The sequence below is a fragment of the Bison bison genome, unplaced genomic scaffold (genome assembly GCF_000754665.1).
Source record: "Bison bison bison isolate TAMUID 2011002044 unplaced genomic scaffold, Bison_UMD1.0 scf7180017862984, whole genome shotgun sequence".
In the NCBI taxonomy this organism is placed as follows: domain Eukaryota; kingdom Metazoa; phylum Chordata; class Mammalia; order Artiodactyla; family Bovidae; genus Bison; species Bison bison.
Genome location: NW_011493556.1, coordinates 983,255 through 995,600, shown reverse-complemented (window position 1 = coordinate 995,600; position 12,346 = coordinate 983,255). Strand labels below are relative to the sequence as shown.

Genomic DNA, 12,346 nt, shown 5'->3' with positions numbered 1-12,346 from the left:
CTTGATCCCTGTCTCCTGTACAATGTCATGAACCTCCATGCATAGTTCTTCAGGCACTCTATCTATCAGATCTAGTCCCTTAAATCTATTTCTTACTTCCACTGTATAATCATAAGGGATTTGATTTAAGTCATACCTGAATGGTCTAGTGGTTTTCCCTACTTTCTTCAATTTAAGTCTGAATTTGGCAATAAGGAGTTCATGATCTGAGCCACAGTCAGCTTCTGGTCTTGTTTTTGCTGACTGTATAGAGCTTCTCCATCTTTGGCTGCAAAGAATATAACCAATCTGATTTCAGTGTCGACCATTTGGTGATGTCCATGTGTAGAGTCTTCTCTTGTGTTGTTGAAAGAGGGTGTTTGCCATGACTAGTGCGTTCTCTTGGCAACTCTATTAGACTTTGCCCTGCTTCATTCTGTACTCCAAGGCCAAATTTGCCTGTTATTCCAGGTATTTCTTGACTTTCTACTTTTGCATTCCAGTCCCCTATAATGAAAAGGGCATTTTTTTGGGGTGTTAATTCTAAAAGGTCTTGTAGGTCTTCATAGAACCATTCAGGTTCAGCTTCTTCAGCATTACTGGTCAGGGCATAGACCTGGATTACCATGATATTGAATGGTTTGCCTTGGAAACGAACAGAGATCATTCTGTCGTTTTTGAGATTGCATCCAAGTACTGCATTTTGGACTCTTTTGTTGACCATGATGGCTACTCCATTTCTTCTGAGGGATTCCTGCCCACAGTAGTAGATATAATGGTCATCTGAGTTAAATTCACCCATTCCAGTACATTTTAGTTCACTGATTTCTAGAATGTCGACGTTCACTCTTGCCATCTCCTCTTTGACCACTTCCAATTTGCCTTGATTCATGGACCTGACATTCCAGGTTCCTATGCAATATTGGTCTTTACAGCATCGGACCTTGCTTCTATCACCAGTCCCATCCACAACTGGGTATTGTTTTTGCTTTGGCTCCATCCCTTCATTCTTTCTGGAGTTATTTCTCCACTGATCTCCAGTAGCATATTGGGTACCTACTGACCTGGGGAGTTCCTCTTTCAGTATCCTATCATTTTGCCTTTTCATACTGTTCATGGGGTTCTTAAGGTAAGAATACTAAAGTGGTTTGCCATTTCCTTCTCCAGTGGACCACATTCTGTCAGACCTCTCCACCATGAACCATCTCACACGCTAGCAGACTAATGCTCAAAATTCTCCAAGTTCACAGCAATACGTGAACCATGAACTTCCAGATGTTCAAGCTGGTTTTAGAAAATGCAGAGGAACCAGAGATCAAATTGCCAACATTTGCTGGATCATTGAAAGAGCAAGAGAGTTCCAGAGAAACATCTACTTCTGCTTTATTGACTACACCAAAGCCTTTGACTGTGTGGATCACAACAAACTGTGGAAAATTCTTCAAGAGATGGGAATACCAGACCACCTGACCTGCCTCCTGAGAAATTTGTACGCAGGTCAAGAAGCAACAGTTAGAACCAGACATGAAACAACAGACTGGTTCCAAATTGGGAAAGGAGTACGTCAAAGCTGTATATGCTCATCCTGCTTATTTAATTTATATGCAGAGTACATCATGAGAAATGCTGAGCTGGAAGAAGCACAAGCTGGAATCAAGATTGCCGGGAGAAATATCAATAATCTCCGATATGCAGATGACACCACCCTTATGGCAGAAAGTGAAGAAGAACTAAAGAGTCTCTTGATGAAAGTGAAAGAGGAGAGTGAAAAAATTGGCTTAAATCTCAACATTCAGAAAATGAAGATCATGGCATCTGGTCCCATCACTTCATGGCAAATAGGTGGGGAAACAGTGAAAACAGTGGCTAACTTTATTTTTCTGGACTCCAAAATCACTGCAGATGGTGATTGCAGCCATGAAATTAAAAGATGCTTACTCCTTGGAAGGAATGTTATGACTAACCTAGACAGCATATTGAAAAGCACAGACATTACTTTGTCAACAAAGGTCCGTCTAGTCAAGGCTATGGTTGTTCCAGTAGTCATGTATGGATGTCAGAGTTGGACTATAAAGAAAGCTGAGCACCAGAGAATTGATGCTTTTGAACTTTGGTGTTGTAGAAGACTTTTGCGAGTCCCTTGGACTGTAAGGAGATCCAACCAGTCTATCCTAAAGATCAGTCCTGGATGTTCTTTGGAAGGACTGATGTTGAAGCTGAAACTCCAATACTTTGGCCACTTGATGCGAAGGGCTGACTCATTTGAAAAGACCCTTATGTTGGGAAAGATTGAGGGCAGGAGGAGAAGGGGATGACAGAGGATGAGATGGTTAGATAGCACCACCAACTCAATGGACATGAGTTTGGGTAAACTCCGGGTGTTGGTGATGGACAGGGAGGCCTGGCATGCTGTGGCTCATGGGTCGCAAAGCGTAGGTCATGACTGAGCAACTGAACCGAACTTAGAGCAAATGTGAGACTCTCCTCTTATAGACTGAAAGTTCAAGGATAATTATATAGAGAAAACTAAATATTCTGTTGCATTATTTTTAACTCCAGTTTTAAATTTTACATTGCTCATATTAATCTTATGCCATTTCACACTTTCACAATCTCTCCAAATAATTTTTTTTTAGTGGCGGAATGATATGCAGGATTGACCACGGTCATTTTTCATCCCAGATTTTCTGGGACAGTCTTTATTTCAAAAATACACACCACCGAAATGCTCTGAAGAAGCCACTATTTCACTAACCAGATTCTGCACCAGAAACAGCATAAAATACTGTAGTATTCAAGGGACACAGTCAGTACAGGAGTTAATGTACAGGAGAATTACAATGTACCTTGATACATGTGTGTGGGGGGGATAGTTACTAGTAGAGAACATGGGATAGAAGCATTGTAGAACCACTGCACTGGAAGTCTTTGATTTTGAGCTAGTAAATCCAAGATAGTTAATTATCAGAAATCTGTAGTAAATAAGCTCTGTGAATGATTCACATGCATGCTGAGTTTTGGAACTCCTGATTTAAGAAATGATCTCCTTAAGAAAGAGCCCCATATATCAAGGATAGTCACTAGGCATTTTCTGTTAGAGATATTTGTAACCCATTGGTCACTGAAGTTTGAAAAGAACCACTTAGACGTATTTGCAGAAACAAAGGATGTAGTGATGCAGTCCTTTCGTGAGCAACCTTCTGTGTATAGTGGCAGTACTTATTCAGCAAAATTTTCACTTCCCAAGTGGACCAGAGCATTTTCTGTCTTACATTTTGATTGATGTGTTTATTAAACCGGATGACTGCAAGAGGGATGGAGATGGGACATTCACTGTGTCTATTGCACAGAGATTTATGAAAAGCAATGGGAGGCAGTGACCACCAATCACTGGTGGCAGCAGCTTTCTCTTAGGGAGATTAATCGGACTTTGTGAGGACCTGCTATTAGAATCCATTTAACCCAAAGTAGGGCTTCCCAGGTGGCCCTCCCTAGTGGTAAAGAATCTACCTGCCAATGCAGGAGACATAAGAGATGTGGGCTTGATCCCTGGGTTGGGAAAATCCCCTGGTGGAGGACATGGAAACCCACTCCAGCATTCTCGCCTGGAGAATCCTATGGACAGAGGAGCCTGGTGAGCTAAGTCCAGAGGGTTGCAAAGAGTCAGACATGACTAAAGCGACAGCAGGCACACAGCCCAAAGCAACCAAAACTACTACTGACTTGATTTTAATTAGGACCTAATAATCAATGTACTTTTTAAATTCTTAAGGTATATTTAAATGGACAAAACCATCTTACTTTGAGTCATAAGCCATATACTGTGTATAGATATATATATTTAAATATTTTTAAAAGCTTCTAGTATTAGTCTCTATCAGAAAGAGCAAGTTCAGAATGGACTTGGATGAGGAAAAATTAAGGAGTAGAGAACTTTAAATATTTTGTAAATATATGACAATGAAAAAACATTAAGTGGACCAGGTAAAAATTTATTAAAACATCTCAAATGTGGATGTAGGAAGTAGTATATTCCAGGAAGTGAGCTGACCAGAAGCTTGAACTCCATGTTTTGATATTATCATATAATTTCCAGGAACACAGGGCTCCAAATGAGTAAAATGAATTATGAAGTCATAAAATCCTAGGCAATCCCACACATTTTTTTCCTGAGAAAGTTCAATATGCTTCTAGTTATAATAGCTGCAAAACCTCTTTAGACTTTGGGCAAACATTCAGTGAATACCTCTCCCTGAAACTTTCTACCTCCTGCATCCTAAGCTTCCGTGTTAATAGAACCATGCTTTTGAGAGCCTACTTGAAACACTATTTTCCTCATGGATTACTTCATACATTGGTATAAAAGTTCATTTTCTAGAAGACGGTATGATATCCTTACCTGTTTCACAGCTGTGCCCGGTGAAGCCTTGTGGGCAGGCACACACGTTGGCGGCAATACAAGCTCCTCCATTTCTACAACCATCTTGGCAAAATGCTAAAATAATTCAGATACATGATTTTAGCACTTTATAAGGAAACAATTCAAGATTCTTCAAACTAGCTTTTCTTTATTGCCTTGGAGATGTTGACATCCAATTATACATCCTATTATAATTTCATATTCATAATACACTTTCCATATAGGTAAGAAACTTCAACACAATTTGTAGAACAATACTCTTTCTGATGTTAAGTGTTTCACCTATAAAAGAAAATACTGAACTTTCTTTTAACAAAAACCAGTAACCTTACACAGCAGTAAGTGCATTAGAATTAGTATTATATCTCATTATAACAATCTAAAAATCTTGAAATTAAAACTATAAAAAATGGCAACTATCCTAAACAGTTACCTAAAGAGCAAACCACCATCTAGAGAATGAGACTCAGAAACTAGAAATGATTGAATCCTATGAGGCTCTGATCATTCTTCACACTGTCCAAAATGTCAAAAAATACTAGAAAAATGCCCCATCTTTCAAAAAGCTATAAATCCATCCTAAAGGGATGAATTAATCAATAATGAGAATTTGCCAAAGGGGTCTTAGAGTCTTGCATTCCCCCGCCAAGGATACGTCAGGATCCAGGGCAAAGGAACTTCATGGCCTGTTGTGTTAGAGTGGCTTTGTGAGTGAGGGGAGTTTTTCTGTGAGTAGAAAAGGGAGCCAAGTTTCAAGCCATTGCAAGGGTGATGTTTTGAGATGGTTTGGCTTCCAAAAAAAAAAAAAAGTGGGAAAAACAAGGTAGGTAAGACTGTGTACCCTTGGAAACTTCTGTTTCCACCTCAATTTATACTTTGTTTCTGTAAGGCTCAGGGCTACTCCCTCAGCCTGGCCAGGTCTGTCATGGATGAACCACACCAGCATTTTTCAGGCCTCAAGCAAAAGCTTTTTCTCTAATTTTCTGGCACATGCTTCCCATAGTTAGTTAGGATGTACTTTCTCAGAGAGGTAAACTAGAAATCTGAGATTCTGTGACTGAGTTAAAAGAAGCTTGACTTGACTTCTTTGATTCTAGGTCCTAATTTGTCTTCATCCTAGGCAAAAACAATACCTAGTCACCAGGAATTTGCAAAGAGATTAGGAATTTAAGTCTCATAAAAAGAAAGGGTATATCATGTATATATCTTCACTGGAGTAATTTACAAGATTTCAGCATGTTGATGGAGGACAGGATGCAGATCCTATATCTAAAATATATCTCTTCCCAGCTTTTGACATTCCCATCAGAAAGGCACATAGGACTGGAGAGTCTTTTGATAACCTATAGTCCTAATTTCCAGAAGAAATTTATAGATCCTGGAAAGTTCTCCTTATTTCAAAGAATTTTCTATCTGCATCTACTCAAGGCTTCAAGAATTCTTTACACTATAAACTTTACTCTTCATATGAATAAGGAGTGGGAGTCAAGTACAACTAAGACTGAGAAGGTTGGGCTCCCAGATGAAATCTTAACTCTCAGCACACCCAGATGCTTTGGGGAAGTCCTAAGGGATCAGGTACACTATGCTATGGATTTAGCTTTTCTCTGGATCAGTCTAGATTCTGAGGAAATCTTTGTGGGATTTGGACCCCTAAATGAGTAGATCTTTACAATGCTCTAAATTATGGATTTCCATAACTTTTACAATCAGAATAATCCTCTGGCTCATCCATGTCTGTATCCAGTGTATTATTGTAGAACAGGCCTTAGACTCATGCTCCAAGGCCACTGCATTAATAATCATTTGTGTTATTTCCTGTCTCCCATATACATGGCATCAAATAAAATTAATTTTAGTAATCTCCATGACAGCATATTTGAGGAATGGGCAGTTTTGAAGCTTAAAATGCCTAAATTAGACAAATCATAAGTTTTATATGACATAATAAGGAATATGGACTTTATCCTATGGAAGTCAGTATGAGTTTCCAAAACAGTTTCCAAAATAGTTTCCTCTATTTCCCTTGTGAACTAGGAGGTAAGCTCATCTGATGAAGGAAGAAGAGAGCATGGGTGCAAGAGAGAATTAAGGGATGGTGGGAGACTAGTTGGAATGTCCACTGATGCAAATGAAAATCTGAGAATTATTGATAAATAATTCTCAGGTAAAATCAGAGATGACAATACATACGAACCCAATATTCCCAGTTAATTAGTACCTAACAGCTCAAGAGAGAAAACAGAGAAGAAAAACAGTCTGACTGATCCCAAATAGATATTTTACAGTGAATCATGGTAGTAAAACAAATGGGTTGATGGTACTGCTGAAAAAATACAGCTGTAATGTTTGGACTCAAAAAGAAGTATATGAACCTGGGAGGAGACTGGAAAACTGGATGAAAAGGAAAGATCAGAGAGGTTAAAGATGAAAATCTATGAAAAGAACAGAAGGGGAAAACTGGAAGCAAAGGGACTTGGGGTCAGACAATAAAAATTTAAAGTCTAGATTTCAAAGATGGAGCAGTTCTGTACAAAAGTGCCTAGGGTATGGTTACGGCCACGGTCTGCTTGAGAGGAATAAGTGCAAAACCACTGCAGTTGAGGTCATGGAACATTAAACCAGAGTTGATGAACAGCTGGCCACTTAAACACTGATGTGATCCAAGAGGAAGAACGTGAGCTACACTTTGAAGTTCTCAGTGGCTGTGGGAAACACCCAGAAGGTAGGTAACAGTGATGAAAAAGGGTGGAGAGGAGAGATGGAGTGCATCATCCCTAATGGAAGAGGTATTAGCGCTTAAAATCTTTTACCTTTGCATGTAGTTCCATTCCCGGTATAGCCTGGTTTGCAGACGCAGTTGTGTCCTCCAACAGTATTGAAGCATAAAGCATTTTCATCACAGTTGTGCTGATTCGTGACACACTCATCATGTTCTGAAATGAGGACACAGTTTTGTTACTCAAAGATAGATTTTCAAAGACACTGTGTTTTAAATTGTACCTTTATCTTTGTTATTGTATGGTATTTCTTTCCAACAAAAACATGCACAGATTATCTATTAAAGAAGAGTTTGTATTTTGAGGTACATACATAGTGCATACATCCACAAACTTTGAACACAAAAAGATTTGGACAAAAGGCAGATGAATAGTAGGAATGAATAGAGGAGCAGACAGGGAAGGATAGGAATTAATTCTCAGAAGTAGATACCACAGCCAGCTGTTTAGTCTCAGTGGTTAATATTTGGGGAATTATCTCATGATATAAATCAGCCACCTAACTTTTTCCTGTAGTAAGGGAAGGATGATAGGAAAGGAGGTGTGACTGTATTGCTCCCCAAATCCTGACCTGCAGGATAATGGAACTGAAGCCCTGGGAATTAGATGCAGTTAACACCCACATCCACACTTGCAAACATAAAGATACACATGCAAACTGTTGGGGGTATTGGCATTTCTTCGTAAGTTGCCTCTTTCTGCAAAGGAGGTCACACTTTTCTTAAATAAGACAAACTTGCCTTTATAATATGTGCAAACACAAACTTTTTGATATACAGTCAACATGATACCTTCTTTAACTGTGTGTAACCTGACACTTTCAAAAGCACTGAATCACTTGATACCCCCAGCTCTGCTATGAGAGAGGAAGAACCGATGTCATTATCATTAGTTTAAAGACAAGTCAATGGTGGCTCAGAGTGCTTCAGGGGCCTGCACAAATTCACAGTCATAACAGGCAACTTCAGGATTCTAGCTCAGTGTTCAGCAAAAATGTAAACACGAGGAATAACTACAGTCAATATGAGAAAGAAAACAGATCTAACACTAGAATCAAGACAAGTAGGAAATGAAATACAGATAAGGAAATGCATACGAGTTAGTTCAGCGATCTGAAATCCCTACAGCCTCATACTCACACGGATCACCCAGGCTCTTGCATAAATATTATTCAGGTCTAAAATTAAATTGTATTTTAATATAATTACATTAATTAAGCCATTAATTCACCATGATATAAATAATCAAAGCAAAAAGAAATATTTCTTTTTCACTTTAGAATTCTTGGAATTTCAAACAACATAGATACTATTCTAAATAACATAACAGTAATATATCTAATTTTGAAAAAAACTTGCCTTTGACATATGCAGTTGAGATTAGACTAACATTTAACTACTAAAATCAGATGCTCCTTATTTTTTTAAAAAAAGGTTAACATTTCATGATTCTATGTCCTGTGTTAAACAAGCACAAAGTTGGATACCTTTAACTATAGCTCTATAATAACTTTATAAAGATTATTCCCAATAACTTTTCAGAGGACAGAGAGATTTCAGTCACTAAGGTTTTAGAATTACAGTAATAGATACCTTATTCTACAAATTCCTGGCTGAATTTCCCCCAATTGTATAAAATTCCACTTTTATTATTTAGAATCAGAATATTTTAGAGATTTTAATAAATTTATGCATACTGATGGCAGCCTAGAAAACAGCTGGATTACAAATGGGTGTCTTAACTGGGGCTACCCTTGGACATGATTAAATATCGGAGAGACCAGAACGGGCAGCCTACCTACTTGAGTTCAGCTGCCTAAAGCAAAATAAATCTGCTCTGTGTAGTTTGCAGCTGCTGCCAATTTTCTTTCCAGTGCAATTCAAAGAGCTGCAGTTAATCTATAAATCTCTATATGGATAGCTACGGGCCCTTTAAAGACAGCTGCTGATTGATTTGATGCTGTTTTTATCCCTGTCTTCCTTGTCCTCTTAATTAGATGGCACCCACTGGGTAGAGGAAGGGCCTAACAAGATTTAGTTTAACATCCAGTATGGTAATGTTCAACAAACGTAAATAACTGCACAACCCAGGATCTGCTTTCCTCTGTTGTCCTTTACTCACAGCATCCACTGAAATGAAGAAGTGGGTCCTAAGCAATTCAAGGGTGAAGACAGTTTTCCAGTTTTCAAATGTACCAGTGCACACAGGTGTGAACGCTGTTCTCTTGGCCTTCAGTGCCTACCCCATGGATTCTCCTGGAAAATTCTTACTACTTTTAAATTCAGTTCAGTCACTCAGTTGTGACTGACTCTTTGCGACTCCATGGACTGCAGCATGCCAGGCTTCCCTGTCCATCACCAACTACCGGAGCCTACTCAAACTCATGTCCATTGAGTCGGTGATGCCATCCAACCATCTCATCCTCTATTGTCTCCTTCTCCTCCTGCCTTCAATCTTTCCCAGCATCAGGGTCTTTTCCAATGAGTTGGTTGTTTGCATCAGGTGGCCAAAGTATTGGAGTTTCAGCTTCAGCATCAGTCCTTCCAATGAAAATTCAGGACTGATTTCCTTTTGGATTGATTGGTTGGATCTCCTTACAGTCCAAGGGACTCTCAAGAGTCTTCTCCAACACCATAGTTCAAAAGCATCGATTCTTTGGTGCTCAGATTTCTTTATGGTTCAACTCTCACATCCATACATGACTACTGGAAAAACCATAGCTTTGACTAGACAGACCTTTGCTGACAAAGTAATGTCTCTGCTTTTTAATATGCATGTCTAGATTGGTCATAGCTTTTCTTCCAAGGAGCAAGTGTCTTTTAATTTCATGGCTGCAGTCACCATCTGCAGTGATTTTGGAGCACCCCTCCCCCCCCCAAAAAAAAAGTCTCTCACTGTTAAATGACATGTTTTCTGTGAAAATATCTTTCTCCTACCTCCTGCAGAGTTGGGGACTTCTGTCTGCTTTCCCTAGCACAAGGCTCTCTTACTATATTTTATCATAAATGTCCGCTTCTCCTTGGTCCTCTATTTTCATGCACCACTTGGGACTGTGAAGTTTAGGGGAAGAATTTTACATTTTTCTTTGTATTTCATTTCAGCATTTAAAGATAGTGTTTCGAATAAATGATTCAAAGAATGAATGACCAGATCAGGAAAGCTAGGATAGCCTTCCTCTGCTGTTATCATTCAAGTCAACCTAATCCATTCAACTGTAGAGTGTGTGTATGTGCTCAGTTGCTCGGTTGTATCTGACTCTGTGGCCCCAGGGACTAAAGCCCACCAGGCTCCTCTGTCCATGGGATTCTCCAGGCAAGAATACTGGAATAGTTGGCCATTCCCTCTCCAGAGAATCTTCCCAACCCAGGGATCAAAGCCCTATCTCTTATGTCTCCTATGCTGGCAGGTGGATTCTTTACCTCTGAGCCATCTGGGAAGCCCCATTTAACCGGAGACTAGATATCAAATGGAAAGCTACTGAAACTTAAGCTGTTTTTTCATTTGTTTTTTTTTTTACTGATTTTTCTATCATGGTGTTTTATTTGGTTTGGAATATTTCAAATGTTTATTAAGATAGCAAGATACACTTTGAAAACAAATATTGATTCCTTTTCATCATTACTTTAATTTTTTTCACACAACTTAAAGTTGGTCATACAATTATCAACTAAACGGTGATCTTAAGAAAAGTCTTTTAAAATGCCTTTCCTGAAATCTCACAGAAGAATTAACTTTAATTTGACAGCTCTTTACAAAAGAGAATGTGAATGAAGCAAGGAGCAAATATCCTATAAGGTTATCTCAATAAATAGTTAACGATTGCTGTGCCATATCCAGTTTTGGTCAAATGTCAATCTTTTTACCCTTTCCCTGACTCACATACCGCTAAGGACTCAACCACCAACCCACCAGTCAGCCTATCCATTTTTAAAACTTCCTCCAACATTTTAAACATATAATTGATAAAATAAGGAGGGAAATATTATGACAGAATTTAAATCAATATTATATACCAGTGTTTGAGAAGAGCATGTCAGGATGTGTGTGAATGAATTCCAAGTTTTATTTCACATATAGTGAAATGCAGACATTTCAGGTATGATGTTCAGAATATTCAATCTGTCAGATTCAATGCTATCCTCATATCCTCAGATAAAATGTCATTGTTCATGTGACATGACAGTTCAAACAATAGCTGGGATTGAAACCAAATGCACCCTTTTCTTTTTCTTTTCACTAAAAATATTAGCACATAATAATTTTAATCAAAATATAATCATTTTTGTATCTATGCATTTTAAACAGTAAAATGGAAAAAAGAAAGAAATATTGAAGGAAAACTCCATCCTTTAACATTTCTTAAAAAATAGTAATATGGATGTCAATTATTATAGTACATTCTATATAGAACAGATGACCTTATAGTGGTAGCTGGCAAAAATTTCTCTTGAATGCCATAATTTGCTTGCTCTTCATCTTCACATATATGTGAAACTGGTTTTACACCAGTGACAAAGGTCAGCACAGTAAAATTCATTTATGGAAATAAAGTAATAATATACACACCTGAATTTACCTAAATGTAGATGTTACATCGGAGAAGGCAATGGCACCCCACTCCTGTACTCTTGCCTGGAAAATCCCATGGACAGAGGAGCCTGGTGGGCTGTATAGTCCATGGGGTCGCTAAGGGTCGGACACGACTGAGCGACTTCACTTTCACTTTTCGCTTTCATGCCTTGGAGAAGGAAATGGCAACCCACGACTGAAGTGACTTAGCAGCAGTAGCAGCAGGTGTTACATATAACAAAAATATTGTCATTTCACTAACCTGTGTAAGTTAATGTATCTAAAATCATTTTAAGACTCAACACCCAACAGATCATTAGTCATAATAACACATCAGATCAGATCAGATCAGTCGCTCAGTCGTGTCTGACTCTTTGCGACCCCATGAATCGCAGCACGCCAGGCCTCCCTGTCCATCACCAACTCCCGGAGTTCACTCAGACTCACATCCATCGAGTCAGTGATGCCATCCAGCCATCTCATCCTCTGTCGTCCCCTTCTCCTCCTGCCCCCAATCCCTCCCAGCATCAGAGTCTTTTCCAATGAGTCAACTCTTCGCATGAGGTGGCCAAAGTACTGGAGTTTCAGCTTTAGCATT

General features: G+C 38.8%; 1 protein-coding gene across 2 annotated transcripts in view; it reads right to left on the bottom strand.

Moving 5' to 3' along the window:
* Positions 1 to 12,346, bottom strand: part of NELL2 (NEL-like 2 (chicken)) — a 389,871-nt gene that overhangs the window by 96,084 nt on the left and 281,441 nt on the right. For both annotated transcript variants that reach the window (XM_010833122.1, XM_010833121.1), the window contains 2 exons: positions 7,213 to 7,335; positions 4,379 to 4,474 (listed from right to left, as the gene is read on the bottom strand). In XM_010833122.1, coding sequence (XP_010831424.1) covers positions 4,379 to 4,474; positions 7,213 to 7,335 — 219 coding nt within the window. The remainder of the gene's footprint in view (positions 1 to 4,378; positions 4,475 to 7,212; positions 7,336 to 12,346) is intronic.